The 16,876-nt window shown below is 39.6% G+C and overlaps 1 protein-coding gene across 1 annotated transcript in view; it reads right to left on the bottom strand.

Annotated features, from left to right (window-relative positions):
• Nucleotides 1-16,876, bottom strand: part of ABCC4 (ATP binding cassette subfamily C member 4 (PEL blood group)) — a 148,121-nt gene that overhangs the window by 90,750 nt on the left and 40,495 nt on the right. Inside the window, exons 14-19 of the mRNA XM_027443227.3 lie at nucleotides 11,377-11,473; nucleotides 10,095-10,310; nucleotides 8,036-8,176; nucleotides 6,642-6,679; nucleotides 6,208-6,308; nucleotides 3,566-3,712 (exon numbers count right to left, since the gene is read on the bottom strand). Coding sequence (XP_027299028.2) covers nucleotides 3,566-3,712; nucleotides 6,208-6,308; nucleotides 6,642-6,679; nucleotides 8,036-8,176; nucleotides 10,095-10,310; nucleotides 11,377-11,473 — 740 coding nt within the window. The remainder of the gene's footprint in view (nucleotides 1-3,565; nucleotides 3,713-6,207; nucleotides 6,309-6,641; nucleotides 6,680-8,035; nucleotides 8,177-10,094; nucleotides 10,311-11,376; nucleotides 11,474-16,876) is intronic.

The following is a 16,876-nucleotide window of genomic DNA, read 5'->3' as shown; positions in this document are numbered from 1 at the left end:
TGCAATTCAAAATTACTCACAATCTCCACTAAAACTACCACTGCCGAAAGTGATGCAGTTATACATTAGCATTCCTTCTCTAAAGAAATCTCTGTCCCCAAATCCCAGAAAAGAACAATTTATTTACAAGCTAAGCAAGTAATCTCAAATCAAATCCTGAAGCTTGACAAAACTAGGATCTTCAACACTATCAATAAGAAACTAATTTTAAAAGAAGGAACTCCCAATTCAACAGTTATTGCTGCTGAAGTCCTGCTCCCTTTTACCTAGCCTTCTATCAAATGTGTTTTAAAATGATGCAAACGTTTTGAAAAAGAAATGCCAGGAATAATGTCTGAAGTCTCCTTGACTGGAGCAAAGCATCAGACTCTTTCGGGTTATCTGACTTTTGGCCACTAATTACAAAGCCAACAAAGTTCCTGAACTCAGCGTTACAAGAGGCCAACAAGCTTGCCATGTAAAAGAGAAAATATTATTCTTGCAGATAATGAGGATAACAGAACAGAATCACACTACACCGCTCGGTGTAGAGGCTGTAAATCCATTCCTCAAAGATCATCTCTAAAAACATAACAGATAAATTTTGTTAGCCTTCTAACAAGCTGTTGTAATGCTAGGCTGGGATAAAACAGATCATGCTGCCCTCTTGTGCTAGACTTGCACAGAAACCAACCCCTTTATTCCTGCAAGTGACACACGAAGAGCAATATATATCAAGCATTCACTATGAAGTAGAGAACGTCCACATTTTCCTCCTTACAGACACTCTGACATGCATGCAATTCCCTTAGTGGGATTTGGATAAAAGAGCAAAGGAAGTTTTAAAAGAAAGTCAACTTTACACTCCAAAGGAGAAAGTAAACAATTCTGTCGTCTGATGGGATAAATCCTAAAATACAGCCATGTAGCCTAAAACTTCCCATCAGGCTTTCACTGTAGCTGTTTAAGTGGTGCTGTACAGGTATCTACGGATAAATTTGAATTTCAGTCATAAATTTGTGAATCCTGAGTAACAGAATAAGCTTTACTCACTTCAGATGATCAGTTCTATAGGGTCAGATTAACTGCTTAGGAAAGAAACGTTTATTAACAAGGTTCTTCTAATGCAAACCACTCTTAAAGAAGTCATGCCTAGTTGTTTACAGGAAGGTGAAACCTGTGTATGTAAGAATATTGTTGGGTGGCAAGGAAAAAATGAAGAGAGGGGTCCTCACATTCCTGTACTGTTTGTGCTATATAATATAAATTCCTACAAATACATCTGAATTCTTACACTGAGTAAGATGCTCATTACTATTCCCTTTACAGGCCTCTCTATATATTGCTAATGCAACATATAAAGAGAAATCTTGGACTCGTGCCTAAACTGATTCAAAATGCCTTTTTATTTTTTTATTTAAGAAATAAGTCATTTCATTTATTCACCACGACTGATTGGATCTACACTGTTGGGAGTTGACAGACATGTCATGATTCACCACGTATTTCCATTTCCTGATGTCGACTCCCTGATGCTGCTCATCAGTCTGCTTCCCCAGTAAGAACTATCTAGAGCTCGGGATGTCTATTAATTTCTTTCCTTCCTCAACTTTGGAAATGGATCACTGTGTATTCAAAACATTGACGACGGCACTTTTAATTGCAGATTATTTCCGGAGAAATAAAACAGCAAAAGTCAGTTCAGCAAATGCTCCTGCAGTCATTTTAGAGACTTCACACAAATACTGAGAACACACTGGATGCTTAAATGACAGCTCTGTCACTACGGTATCAGCTTTGCTAATATGCGATATGCTAACTAACAGCTTGGATTGGCTATCACAATCAAAACGCTACAAAAGGGCTTTCGTAATTTCAATTTCTTTTCAGTATGTCTTTCACAGTATGGCATCTTCAAGAAGAAAACAAGAAATAAAAGAAAAATGGCTTGCACTTAAACCTTACCCCAATGCAAATAGTATCTGAAGGTCTAAAAGAAGATAGATACACAGTAAAAATAAAAAGCAAACACGTAAATCAGCTGGTAAAACAAAGACATTCAAAAGAGAATTCGGAATTGCTACATGCTGCAGTTCGGAATAAGAGCATCAAGTCTCCCATGTAATCTTTTTTCCTTCCCTTTTTCCCTTTTTCAAAAGATCTATAGATCAGAACAGCTGTACCTTTGCATGCTACCATGACTAAAAGAAAGATGAAGGAAAAGACATCTATGCACACTGAAGTTAATCTTCCATTCTAAAATGCCTCCTGATAAAGAGAAGCACATATCACCAAGTCATGACAGTGTGTGAATACCAGCGATAGGCAGGTTGCAGGAATGCCACTCTTTTACAAAGCGCTGCTAATTTGAGCTTCACAGTATGTTACAAAGCAAGCCATTTCTTATTACTCTGCATTGTCCCCGACGTTTACTCTATAGCCCTGACTTCATTTGTTACAATGAGCCAGGTTTTGGGGCATTCTTACGAGATGATTATGCGTTGCCTCAAAAATACACTTACTGCACGCTGCATACAAAGACCTAAGAGGGAAAAGGATAAACCTTGCGTATCTGACAACAAACCCCATTAGTCCCACAATTGCTTGTGATGTATATGCTCTCACTAGCTCTCCGCTAACCGGCCTCCTGAGCTTACAGCTTTACTTCTGACCCTTTGCAGCTGCCTTCAGTTTACATGACCACAGCCTCACAGTACAAGCAGGCCATGTAACACAGCCTTAAACTTGTGCATTTGTACATTTTTGTTTTTTAAAGGGGGAAATTATGCATGTTTCACTCGTCATATTGTAGACCTGAGCCTTTTCTTCACATGAATATTTTTCCTGAAAATATTACTGATCTCTCTGAAACAATAAAGCCATCCCTACATACCCTTACAGCTATCAAACAGCTTCTGGAAGTATGAGATCAGGCAAAGGTTCGTTTTCTTCACGAGAATGAAGGCCAGAAGGCACATCAGATTTCTGTTTCTCGTGTAATGCCAGCCATCAAATCAACCCCACCGCATTTCCCCAACACTCTTCACCCTGCCCCAGCTTTTTTCTCTTCTTTCATTTGAAGAACTGGATTACAGTCTTAAATTGCATTCTTTACACATTTTCTACTATGGAAGGACACCAAGCTACTCAGTTTCTCAACAACTGCCACTTACCACACTTGCTTGAAATTATTATTAAAAAGGGCAAATAACTGTTGGGGTCAAGCTTTCAAAGAAAAGCACACGAAAGGCATCCCCACAAAGTACATGCATATACATTCGGGATTTCAAAGAGAAACCTTTGTTAACTCAATCAGATCATCACCAACTAGCAGTTGGTGCTACTAACCAGCATTTCGATGTACAACACCAAAGCCACAGTTTTGAAGAGAGTAAGATCAAGTATCACTAAGCAGTTAACATTCTGACTTTTTAATTTAATAACACCACACTTGTTTTTAATTAAAAGAAGCAAAAACCACAAAGGTACAAAAATACTTTAAATTCATAACTGCTCAGAAATAGTATATTTAACATAATCAATGAGGTACATTAAATGTTAAGGGTTTTTTGACTATTAAACTTACCAATAGGATTTCTGTCAAAAAACAAGACAGGAGCTTTCAGAATGGCTTGAAACATTTTGTTGTGCAAAGTCTGACCAGAATTAACGAGAACTTGAAACACCAGAAGACTTCTTATTATGCCAAACAGTATTGCAGCCACCGTTAAACCTGAAATTAAAAAAGAAAAACCAGAGCATTCATACAGATATCCATCCTTCACAAGCACATTCCAAAATAAAACTGAGCTAAAACCTGGTTTTGTTGGCTTCTGCATATAGCAAGAATCCAAAACGTAAGCCTAGGGACTCAGACTGAGCGCAGCACACAGGTTCTTTATATTTGTCACTAGCTTCAGTTAGTGTCATATCGTCAATTTAAACAATTTATCTTTTTCTGTTTGAAAGAATCAGCACTTTATGGGAATGCAGGAAATGTCTGTTAACCCACAAAATAAATCTGCATTATAACCGTCTGCATAACAGCTCAGCTAAGAAATTCATTTCACAGTGCCATGTATAATTGTGGCTTGCAGAGGTCACTGTGAAGATTCAGCATTTGCCAGCAGGTATTAACCAAGTAATACACACGTGGCTATTTAGAGACAACCCCGAGTTATTCTCAATCAGCCCAAACCACTCATGCCATTCTTCCCCTTGTAAACCACATCAAATCATTTAAATGATGTGTATTCCTTTAACACGGCAGAAGATGCATCCCTTATGCCACGCGGAATAGAGCCCTTCTAGGGAATTGGTCTGCAGCCTGTTTGTCTTTCTTCTGGGCACTCCTCCACTTACGAGACAGAGGAGCTACGGGGCAAAAGATGGAAGGGAAGAACAATGAGATCGCTGCTGCTCTGTTTGCTGTGTGTAACCCGCAATGTGCCTGCCCAAGTTCCCAGCCGACGAAGGGCAGAGCCCAAAGGTGAAGAGCGAGGGTGTAAACCTTGCATTTGGCAGGGCTGCAAGGCCTTCCAGGCTCTACGTGATCTGCTCCAGAAACGGAGCACAGCCACCGCAAGCCCAGCTGCTCAGGCCTCGAGGACACCCTGAAATTAGGCTTTAACTATCACCATAACACATTGCCTGTCCTAAGGACAGGGCAAAACTGGATGCAATTCCGGAACAGCTGTAGCAATAAAGAGCGAGGTTTTAAATGCTACAATGTGGTTAGGTCAATGGGCTGTAGGTGCTGCTTACAGAGGTATCCTGCCAGAATGCAAGAAAAAGCGTAACTGCTCGGTTTGTTGCACACCATTTACTGCCTATACAGAATCTGTATCTCATAGAAACAACAACGATGAGGAAGGAGCTACCATAGTGATTTTTTTCAAACACTGAGAATTAGAAATAAAATTGTTAAATTACTTTATACAGTTTTAGAAGTTACGGAAAAAAATAAGTTAAATTATGTGCTCTATATGAAATTTACTATCTTCTTATAATTTTTTCAATATCACATTCTATGTAAGTAACAATGCCTTCTCTTCACCCATTGCAAATACTTCATTGAGCCATCTGCACATTTCAGTATCAAAGTTATTTTTTGCTTTTCTGGTATCTAGAATAAAATTTGCCTTAAAGGATAAAATTTTCTGCAAGGTGACATAGGTTATACAGTCAGAGAAAGCCAAGTTTGACATCCTTCATCATACTGTGCAGTCCAGTGAATGGCTCATGAAATAAGGCATTACACTGAAAATACAGGGCAAGTTATCTGGCTCCCACATAGTTGTTTCCCAGGCCAAGCACACCATATCAGTTAAGTACACACAGTTAAGTACTTCAATCCCATAGCTTCTTATAAAAAACAAACACAGAACTCACCACCTATCGTCTCTCACCCAATGTATTCAGAGGTTTCTGAATACATTCAAGCGAATATGCTTCTGGTATCCCACCTGTTTTCTTAGACCTACCATCCATATCTCAATCAAGAAATTACTGTCCCCAGCAAAACTGTAATTCACTAAAAGTGCTGAACAGCAGAGCGTGAGAGTGTATTTCTACACATTTTTCTATGTCAATTTTCACTGCATTTCAGAGTAGCATTTTCATATGGTTCAGTGTTTGAAGACAAAGATCAATGCCCTTTTCCGGATATTCAGAAACAGATGGCTACCTATTAGATATATTATAATATTATATATTGAAATGATTTTTCAACTCCTTGCTTTGCATACCCATCTAGGAGGCTTTTCGAAAACTGGTTCTTTTGCTACGGCACTTCAGAAGCAATGTTGCCATGCCAAGTTTTAGAACAGCAAAGAATGAGGATCAATTTCTAATCCCTCTTGCCCATCCATATAAAGGCTGAAGATTTAGCTGAGTGACCTGTTAGTACAGACAACAACCACAACCTTCTGACGACTGACATTTTGAATACTCTGTTTCAAACTTACTTTCTAAAACCCAGGCAAAGCAAATTAAGAGCCTGCATTCAACCAATTTCTTTTGTTGCTTTTATTTATTTATTTACTCCCATAAATTTAGTCAGGAAGCAAGACTCAGGCTCCTCATCTGTTAGGACACTCATTACTCAGTTCCTGCTAGAAATCACACTTCCCCATATTGCTGTTGCTTTGCACCTCTCAAAAATGCTTATTGCAGTAGAATAAATAATAGATCTTTAGAACATAGACACACACATGCGTGTGTCATTACCTGCGTAAATTCCCAAATAAAATGTAAGGTCTAGATGTTCAGTCTCATTTGCTCCATTATTTCCATTTGTTGTGACATTCAGCTTTTCTTGATGATTTGCCCTGTGGAAATACAGAAGATAGTGATCATCAAATCACATTCCGCAAATATTCATGAGTATGTTTAACTGTTTCTAGGTTCAACTGTGTTGAAATCTTCAGTTCAGAAGATCCCATGTACTGATGCTGTCATGCATCACGCCATGAGAAGCTATCACAGCTTCAGCATAAAGTTTTACTTTTTTTTCCACTCACAAAATGAGTAGAGATTAGTAATCAAGTTTCCTAGAACAGTTTTTTCCCCTACCTACACAACAGTGATTTCTACTTGACAAACAACTCTTTTCCTTGACTCAAAAGACAGAAATGACTGATGAGTTATTATCATTAACTTACCAGTAAGAAAGCCACCAGTCCTGGAGCACATATGCCACCTTGAATAAAAGAAGCAAATACAAGAATCATTTTACAAAATGAAAAAAACATTAGAAAATTAAATTTCCTTCCTATTCTTTTATGTTCTCTGGGAAAACATCACATATTCAGAAAAGTATGCCATCCAGTCTTTCAAGACCAGCAGCAATTTGCAAAGCACATTAGAAGGTGCATTAGAATCCTCTACAAAGAAAGAAGTTACCTTAAATTACCTTACATGATAGCAAACTAAAGGAAAGCAATACACTTAAGCAAGCAAAATATAGTAGCTCTTCCTAATGTATGTTAATTGCACATTAAAGAACTCATTTTTTCAGTTCCTAAATTTGCTGCTACAGATATTCCAAAATGCTTTTTGATTAACAAACTTTCTGATGTTACCAGTCCAGAAATTTGTGTTTACAGGAGATAATTACCAGAAACAGGATCGAAGGAAGATGAGAGAGGAGAGGGAGGGAAAAACTTCTACTGCCACCTTCCTTCTGTGCCGAGAGGTGACTATAAACTTATAACAGGACTATTTATCTCAAAATACACCTCTGTTCACACTAATTTAAGTTCTGGGCACTCTATTGCACAGATCTGATCTTGCTCAGCTACCTTTCAAACAGACTCAATTCAAGGAGAAGCAAAAAGAACATAGCATGTCTAAATATACTATTTTTTACTGCCAAGACCAATCATTTCCATGAAATGAATTTGAGTTTTCTCTGCAGGAAACAGAGAGAAAGGCAACAGGCTGTCCTCACACAGCTTCCTCAACTCACCACTTCTTGCAGTAAGTTTCAAAATTATTTTCCTTGTCTAAAAGTTCTTTTACATACTTGCTACACTCTGCATCACGCACAATATTTCACTTTCCTCTTCTTCTAGTGACCCTCCTTCTAGCCTTTCTTTTAACCTGCACTTATCAGCAGAAGAGCTTTTATTTTATGAATTCTGTAATACCCCATCCTTCCATAACCAGTCAATTTCTTTGTATTTCCAGTTGAGGAAGGTATTGTTTCTTTGGATTTGTTAAATAATATTTTGTATACCTCATGATTTTTTTCTGTATTTTCAAAAAATTAGACTGGCTTATAATTTTTGTGCTGCACTGCCAGGAGATTTATAATTTTATTGAATAATTATGACTGTTGAAATAAGGATCTGTGCAAGACATCTCAATGCTGTATAAAAACTCCATGCTGATACCTAAAAATTGACCAAGTATACTACAAAATTAATAGATAAAAGAACATCACGTCCCCCCACATTTTGAGTTGAAACATCACAATAACAAGGCATACACTACATTAAGTAGAAAGGCAAAACCAAAATACAATCATTATTATCTGTGGTTCTCAGCAACTTACCTGTGCCAAAATATTAAATAGTATAAGTATAAAAATCACAAAGTAGTTTGCTCCCGCAGTGAAATATTTTCTGTAAACTTTAAAGTTTATTTTTCCCTCAGAGCGACTCTCCTCTGGCACTGCAGCCAATGCATTTTCAGCCTGAAAAAAACAAAAAAAAAGAATAAAAACCATTAACCTGGCAGTTATAGATTCAGCTAAGCTACTTGAAAGACATGGTTCAGAATTAGTAAACAATTAAATAATAAGATAAAGTGATTACACATAAAAAAATGATCCCAACTACAGCTTTGGCAAAAAAATAAAATAAAATTAGTCTCATTGCAGTAACACTGAAAAATCTACTCTGCTAAATGACACTGGGAGGATTTTATTTTGCATTGCATTGTGGCATGTAACATGAATTCATTTGCAGTCAGAAATATTTGCTCTAACTGCCAACACTGCTAACTACTAAACCAGATTTTTTCTTTTCTTACACCCTACCGTCAGTCATCACGACTCTGAAAGCTAAGGCCTTGACTTGGGAAAAGATCTGTTTTCAGAGTCCAAGTGTGTATAACCTTTCCTTTTCAGAAAGGTATTTAAAGTAAATAATCTTCTGCAAGTGTGCACCAAAAATCAGTCAACACCTGCCAAAGGTAACAAATTACACATAAAGTTCTAATCACCTCCTTGCAAGTACCAACAAAGCACCTGTTAATAGGAAAAAACAATAAAATGACAAATAAGAAATCATATTAAGCTAATGATGGACAGGGAACAACAGAAGACAGAAAATAAAACAGGAATAAATTAGGTAGAAGAACATATTGTTTAAATGAACAAAATTATGTTTTATTTATTTATTTTTTAGAGCATATGTGATAGAAAAAGAGGTGCCAGTTCAGTGCACATACAGCATTTGATACTGTTGTCAGAGGATATAGGTATGGAATCAACAGACCCGACTCAGATGTGAAGAGAAATCCCGATTATGTGCCCATAAGAGAAGAGAAGCCTACCTTTCATTTTTTTGTTTGTTTTTTTCCACCCATCCAACAACTCTACTGCTGCTAAGAAGTTTGTCACATGTTTGTGGATTTAATAGCAGAGTTGCCACTGAGACATTAGCGTCAGATAAGCAGGTAAGTTTACTGCTTTTTGGTATAAAAACATTCTTCCGAAAAGGCTAAAGAAACAAAAGTTAGCAGACTTTTTTTTCTTTTCTTTCTGGGCAGGTGTCTCTCATCTTTATTATAGAAAAATAAATAAAATACACCCATAGCATGAAGATGAAAAGTGTCAAGGACACGCAGATTATCTGTTCTGTGGATGTAGTGCCAGCATAAGTTTAGCATGGTTATAGGGCTCCTGCACTGTTTTGTATGAATGCAGACACCCCATCACAAGGCCACCTCTGGTACAAAACTATTATGGTTGTTTTTGCACGGTGCAGACCAAGAGATAACAAGGCACCTGGAAGTCAAGCTGGCACCATAAAAACACTCTGTTTTCGATACCAGCAGAGCCAGGGAGAGCCGAGCAGTGGCATCCCAAGATTCCTCCCTCAGGGCCTGCTCATGATCATGTGGGGTATGTTAATGCCAGCCATGCAAATGTAGACTTTGTGTGAAGCCACTGCTTCTGCACGCATTTGCCAGAGCTCAGGATTTTAGGGAAAGTATTAATTTGACCTCAGCACTGTATGAACACACAGAATCCACTCAATAACGTGGTATTGTCCCTTTAAAGTACCACTGTCAGAGGACAGGATATGGGAAGCACAGATGAATTATTCTGGATACTGATATGAATGGTTCCCAGAGCCAGCAGAGTTGATGCTGAACCTAAACAAAGTGTGCTGGGTGTGAACACAACTGCACAGAGCTGTGGGATGCCTGCCCTCTGCAGCCCAGGTGGTAGGACTGCCAGCTAAGCACACCGCTGGGCAGCCTCTGCACAATGAGCTCTCACCTGCTAATGGCATCCAACTGACATTCCAGCGCAGCAGGAAAAGCCTTTATCACAGCCTAAGTCAGAAAAACACAGCCAAACAAGAACTGCAATGAGCACTCACAGGCGGTGGCTCCACTGCTCCGTCTTTCATCGAGTGGACAGAAGAATCCTGGGACCAGACAGAGGACTCGGAAAAGGTGCGGCTGCGGGAGGCCTTCAGGTTGGGGGTTCCTGGGACTGACGGCTGTTCTGCCTCCTCGTCTTTTTTCAAAAGGGAAGCGAAGTCGATGCCAGACCTCAGGAACTCTGAATAGGTACCTTTCCCCACCATTTTACCCTACAATTAATACAAGTTTTGATTATCTTCATTATACACTTTATGTAACAGACAATTTTCGGTAACAGACAATTTCTGTAACAGACCTGTCCCTGCTGCTTCAGGAGTTCTGCAGACATACATCCCTCCACAGAAACTGAAGTGAAGCCTCCAACTATCAGTTCCTCACTTAGAAGAGCAAAACCAAGCTCTTCACTCTCTTCCAGTCCCTTGCTGGCAGCTAACCAAGCATACAAACAGGATGACAGAAGTCCCAGTTACAGCCAGGTGAGAATTACCTCTTTGGAGAAGCTGTGGAAGGCAGCCATGCAGCCTTAGGACATGCTGTTGAACTACATACATGACCATCGGTCTTTAAATTACTCCAGGCTGTTTTCACAGTCTGTGTGGCTTCTTACAGCTCTGTCACAAACTCACCTCTAGAAAACTAATGTAACTTTTAAAGACACCTGAATGGGAGGAAAAAGGCAGGTACTTTTCACAACTCTGTGAAGCATCAGAAGTAATTTGAAGTTGGTGTTGGGTTGTCACCACCCAACGTTAAAAAACCTCTGAAGCTCTTGCATTTCCTCTCTAACCTTGAACATCTGGTCCAACTAAGTTTGGAAGGAACCAGTTTCACTGATGTACTCCTTGTTCTCAAAGCTATCTGTGACCATTTCTCAGCCTTAGCTTAAAAAAAGCTAGGGCTGCAGGACCAACAGGGCTCTTTATTCACACAAACGTAAAAAAAAAAAATCAAGAAGAAAAACAAAGCGTTAATTTTGTCTCAAAAGAAATAATTTTCTCACAACATAATACAGATATCAAGACAAAATTAATATGTAAAAGTGCATATATATGATAAAACTCAGGAGCAGGTTTTTCAAGGAAGGCATTCTAAAAAGAATTCATTGACAATTATAAATCTTTAAAAACATACATGGTCATCAGTAAGCAGGAAATTTACAAACAAAAAATAAAAAAGTTTAACTGCTTTTTTCCATTCTTAGATTATTAAAGAAAGATTATTAAAGAAATTAGAAAGCATGTGAGATGTAGAAGTGTAGACACTGATATCACTTACATCTTTTAAGATTAGAATCTGAGTTGCAGCACGGAGATATTGCAACTGGTGAGTCACCAAAACAGATACCTTCTGATGTAAGGCCTGACAAATACATCTGCAAAGAGATGGAAAAATATTTAAATAAAAAGGCAAAAAACATTTTTGATGGTTCCTAGGAACTTCTACTCAATTATACAGTATTAAATATAAGATAATACCCATGCATCTTGGATGTCTCAAAGTTATGCTCAACAAACATGCTGCTTATTTAACTTTTGACATTTTAATGGTAGGACATAGGAAATTCATGTTTCTGTTTTGGGGTGAAAGAAAAGGAAATATCTTAAGGAGGTTTCGTTAAAATTGTATTTGCCATCGTCGTAACAAACGTACATACCACAAGTTGATTACAAAGAGGTTATTTAACAAGAACGAAACTCGCAGAAAGAGAAAGGAAGGCAACATCCTGCAGACAACTATGGAAAAACACCGCCAATAAAAGTCACTTGAGTGAGATGAGCTTTCAGAGCAGCTGTTGGAGCAAGTTACTGAGACGGCTGGAGAAGCAGACAGTACTACTGCTCTGAGCTGCAGTCAGGTACATATTGATGGGGAGGAGTGAGATCCTTCAAACGTCTCTGACCTTTTCCCATGAAAGCAGGGCTTACCCTCCACTGCCTTACCTATCCGCCACCCCTCACTGCACCTTCTGGGCTTCCCCTGAAGTCTGGGATTTAGGGAGAGAAGTAAAGGGACTGGGAACAACAGAACCTGTCAGTAAGTGCAGTTTGGCCCCCTCTGAAACATCTTTCCTGCTAAAACTAGTGTATTTCAGGAGGTCTTGTAAGGCCACCAGAGACAAAAAATAAAAAAAAAAAAATAAATCCTAGCAGTGGAACACAGGTTTAGGTGTGCAGAACCCTGCAAGCCTGCTGCTCTTTGCATGCAACAGGGAAGGGGGCAGCACCGACACAAGCGAATATCCAACACTTCCCAACCCTTTGAGAGGGTTCCTGCTTCTCAGCCACTCGCTTCTTTAGGAAAACAAACACGCACAACTCATACTGCCAAGAACTGAGGGGGTCAGTGAAGGCGCAGGCATTAGCGCTTTCCATTTGGACCAGGTGTGTATTTTTGAAGATCATCTCCCAGTTGTCTCAGCTCGACCTGCTGTGGCTCATACTGGTGAATGGCACTGGGGCACATGAACTGGACTTCTCCTAGATGAAAGCAAGCTGGAAAATGTTGCAGGAGTACAGCTCGTATTCAACCACCAAGAGGAATGCAGCTCACAGGGGCAGATGATGGCTTGTTCAAAGCAAAACCTTCTGACCTACATGTGAGCCTTGGCACCATGTTTCCCTCCATAGATCCACTCCTACTGGAGTCATTTTTTGCTAACATGACACAGGGGGGTGACACTCAGCACAAAAGAAAAGAAAGGAGAAAAAAAAAAGCAACAAACAAACCAAACCAAACAAACCCCATACACCAATTCTATCTCCTCACTCCCCACCCCAAAAAAAAAAAACACACAACCAAAACCACAGCAATCCAATAGGAAAAATTCAATAAAGAAATGCAAATAAGCAGTACTGGGAGTAAGGCAGAAAAAGAACAGCAGCTGACTAGCAATGAGACCATATTGCACCCTGTCTCTCTTAGGCTAACTCCCTACATATAGCTCTTTACATCTACTTATCACTCTGCCAATGACTGTTTATAACCATGTATTATAACATGGTTAATGCTGGTATTAATCCGGATAATTACACGCAGAAGATGTATTGCACAGTCCCAAATAGACTGTGCAGTAAGTTAAAACCAACACTCTCACTGAGTGAGTTATCTGCCTCCTGTGCAGCATTCAAGAAGTAGCCATAAACCAGCGATGCCATTCTTAAATGATCAAGGTGCAACAATTGATCAAGGCCAGGTATTTGCAGCAGCAGAGCTACTGGAGCAGCTGCAGCTATTTATACACCAAACTCTTTGTGGGAGTATTATTTTGGGTGTGGAGACTGCCTACCCTTTGAGCAGGCCCTGAAAGGAGCCACCTGGGAACTGGAGCGCCAAATTAAGGCATGCAACAAATCAGCCTTCAGCACAACCTTTCCAGAGGACCGGGCAAACTGCAGGATATTTCATCACCTAGTAGGAAAGCTGAATATATCAGATATCCACTGTCAAGAGATCTGGCTTTCCCTTACTACCTACAGGATGGGTAGAAAGTACCTACAGCCCATATCCTACTTTGATCACTGCCTTTCTGTGTGCCAGGTATGTGTCTAACAGCTTACCGAGACAAACTGGACCTCTACAAAATCTCAGGGATGAAAACCTTTAAACCTCGATCCTGCGTCACGGTGAGCCCATCGTACTTCAAGTTAGCATTTGAAAAACAGAAAAAGGAAAAGAAAAAAGTGGATTATCTCAGCGTCAGAGCAAAGCAATTAGCATTGTCAGAGCCCTCGGCACAGCGTCCAGCATGAGCTTGATCGCAGGAGAGAAGGCAGAAATGACCTCTGCGGAAAAATAAATTTCCGCAGATAGATCAGATCACTCAAATGAGAACTGAAAAAAAAAACCACACACACACACAACAACAACAACTCTCGATTTGATGTCTATCTGGGTAGAAAGAAACTAGCTGAAGAGTTTGTTGATAACAGATGAGTAGAAAAATTGTTGTCACAATTCACTGGCATGAGCACCGGGAGGAAAAATCACCACAAAGAGCACAGACCTCCATCTATTACTCAGTTAAACAACTCACTGCTCAGACAGCTCACTAGAAAATTTTGCCACTTAAAATACAGTATCATCAGGAAGCACTGAAGCTGCAAAACTAGTAAAATAGTAAGTATATACATAATGTCTGTTTCAACACATCAGGCTGTTTTGGAGCTTTATGTTCTAAATTTTTAAATATCTATAACCTGTCTCTGACAACAACCTCTTCTGCAATGTACGGTGAGCATTTATTTACTACGGTGCCACGTTTGCCACAGAAGACTGAAGTCAGGGTTCAAGGAGAAGTGCAGCATAGCCAAATGGGATAAAAGGCCCAGCACAAGACTCACAGCTCCCTGAATTTGTATTTGTGAAAACTTGGTATCGTCACAGGAACGACACACAAAGAAATCCAAAATCTTCCATAAGCGGTTGTGTTTTGAACTGGCTCACTAGGGCTCAGTCTCATTCTCATTACTTTTAGAAATACTGCTGCGTAGAGAAGAAAAAACAACCATCATCAAAGACAACCAATTCTAGGTTAATCAGTCTCATTTATGCCCCAAAATGCCTCTATCGTTTTACCTGCTGCTTAAAAACCCACCAAGTTCCCCTTCATTGTGCTGCTTCTCCACTACTCTCCCGAGGGCCATCATCTTTTAATTACACTGGGAGCACCTTCAGTGGATTACAGCAGAAGGAATTACCACGCAAAATACCATCACGTCGTCAGATCATTAAATACACACACACACAGACACGTGCACAGGCAGCCAGGAGACGCGCAGACAGTGAAGCCTCAGAGGTTCCTCAGCCTTTCCACTACAAGGAATTACAGAAGTTTGTTTTTTTCCTTTGACATCTCAACCTCCTTGATGGGCTACACTGGAGCCTGAAGCTGGTCTACTTTTTTTTGGAAGTGCACAGAATCGAACACATTATTCCAGCTGAGACCTGACAGGGACAAAGCACAATAGGAAGATTATTTTACCTGTTCTGCCAGATAGGTTACCGGTGATAAATCCCAGGGCACAGTTTCCTTGACAAGAGCACGACTTGCTGACTCATCCTGGATTTGTGACCTTCCATAATGTGCATCTCCTCTTCCACAAGACTGCTACAGCTGATCCCTGCCTATTGTGTGTTCACAGAGCCATACTTCGCACTTATCCCTTCTGTGTGCATCTATTAACTCGCACCCTTTAATCAAGACTTCCCAAATCCCTGTCTGTCTCCAGAACTGCCTGAAGCATTGCCCCGTTTTCCAACGCCTGAAAAATGTAGCACCAGTGACCACCACCATCATCCGAAGCACTGAGGACAGACTCTAGACAGGTCACTCTAAAAATCGCACTCTTCCAGTTTGACGTAAACAAACAATATTTTAAGTTAACAGGGTACTATGACCCATTTAAAAACCCACTGCACTTTGACAGAAAACAATTATAATTTAAAAAATGGTAGCTTGAGCTGTGATAATGCAGGGCACGTGGCAGAAGACACTTGCTCAGGAGGGTGCCTACAAGAGTACAATTGCTCCTCTAGGTAGAGGCAGCATCTTGGCACCTTCATGTGTGTGAATCCTCACTCGTTCTTCCTTCCGTATCAGGTTTGCCTTTCTTCGAGACAAGTTGTTCCTTAATCGTTTTTAAGTTTTTATCTCTAAGAACCAGCTTTCTTTCACCTCTGCAAAGTGTTTCTTCTTTAATGATTACACTTTCTTCCTTCCTATTCTTCTCGCCTCTCCTTTTGGGAAGTTCACATGCAAGTTTTAACTTTATTCTAGTTAATACTTACATTGGTTTCAATGGAAATCACCCCTGAAATGAAATGAAAGCACATGCAGAAGTGCTCACAGGCGTAAAGCCTTTGTTATATTAATTTGTTTACTTCGTTTGCTTTCCTCTCATTTCCCTTCAAATTTAAAAAGTTTAGGAAAAACAATCCACCAACAGTTTTTGTACATTTTGAAATTTACAGAACTTCGGAACAACAACAACAAAAAGTGATGCATTTGCCCAAGACACAACCCCACATGTCCTTATACTACACTGTTTCTGTTCCTACGCTTATCTTGCTAAACATTTATTTCCATCTGATGACAAGCCCCAGCCTCCAGTGGGATGATGTGTAAGGACAACTGTACTGACACGAAATAATGGTCCCTAAGACCCATGCTCCTGCCCCAGACACCAGGCAGCAGTGAATGGCTGGCTGAAATCTATACGCACCCGTACAATGCTGCTTTCTTTCGTGCACACTGCCAGCTTCCAGAGGCCATACGTTAGGGATTTTCTGCGACAGAGATCTTTGTGTTTAAGTAGCTCTTCATGAACTTTTCCTGCATGGATTTGTACAGCACCCTCTTGAGACCGCTTCTGTTTTGGTATTCACAACACTCTTCTGCATCTACGCCCACAGACCACTAAAGCACACAACTGCACTGTGATTCTCAGCATGGTTTGCGTTTTTAATTTATTTTATTTTGGTTTCTATATTGTGTGACTAAAAACCAACCAAAACACATTTATAGGAGAAAAAAAAAAGTCAAGTCAAAACTTTATGGTTTTTGGAAAACACACAATGTACAGTGGTCACAGTTATGCTTTCCTCTTTATGAAGAAAACAAGCAACATCACTGTGACATATTCATATCTTTTAAGCATATAATCTGCAATAAACGTAACGAAGTCCAAGGAATTCCTATTTTATCACCTCCATGTAAAGTTATAACTAATACATTTTTAAGAACAACACCTGTAACACAAAAAAAGAGCTGCATTCA

Source organism: Anas platyrhynchos, chromosome 1 (assembly GCF_047663525.1).
Source record: "Anas platyrhynchos isolate ZD024472 breed Pekin duck chromosome 1, IASCAAS_PekinDuck_T2T, whole genome shotgun sequence".
In the NCBI taxonomy this organism is placed as follows: Eukaryota; Metazoa; Chordata; class Aves; order Anseriformes; family Anatidae; genus Anas; species Anas platyrhynchos.
This window is presented reverse-complemented; position numbering and strand designations above follow the sequence as displayed.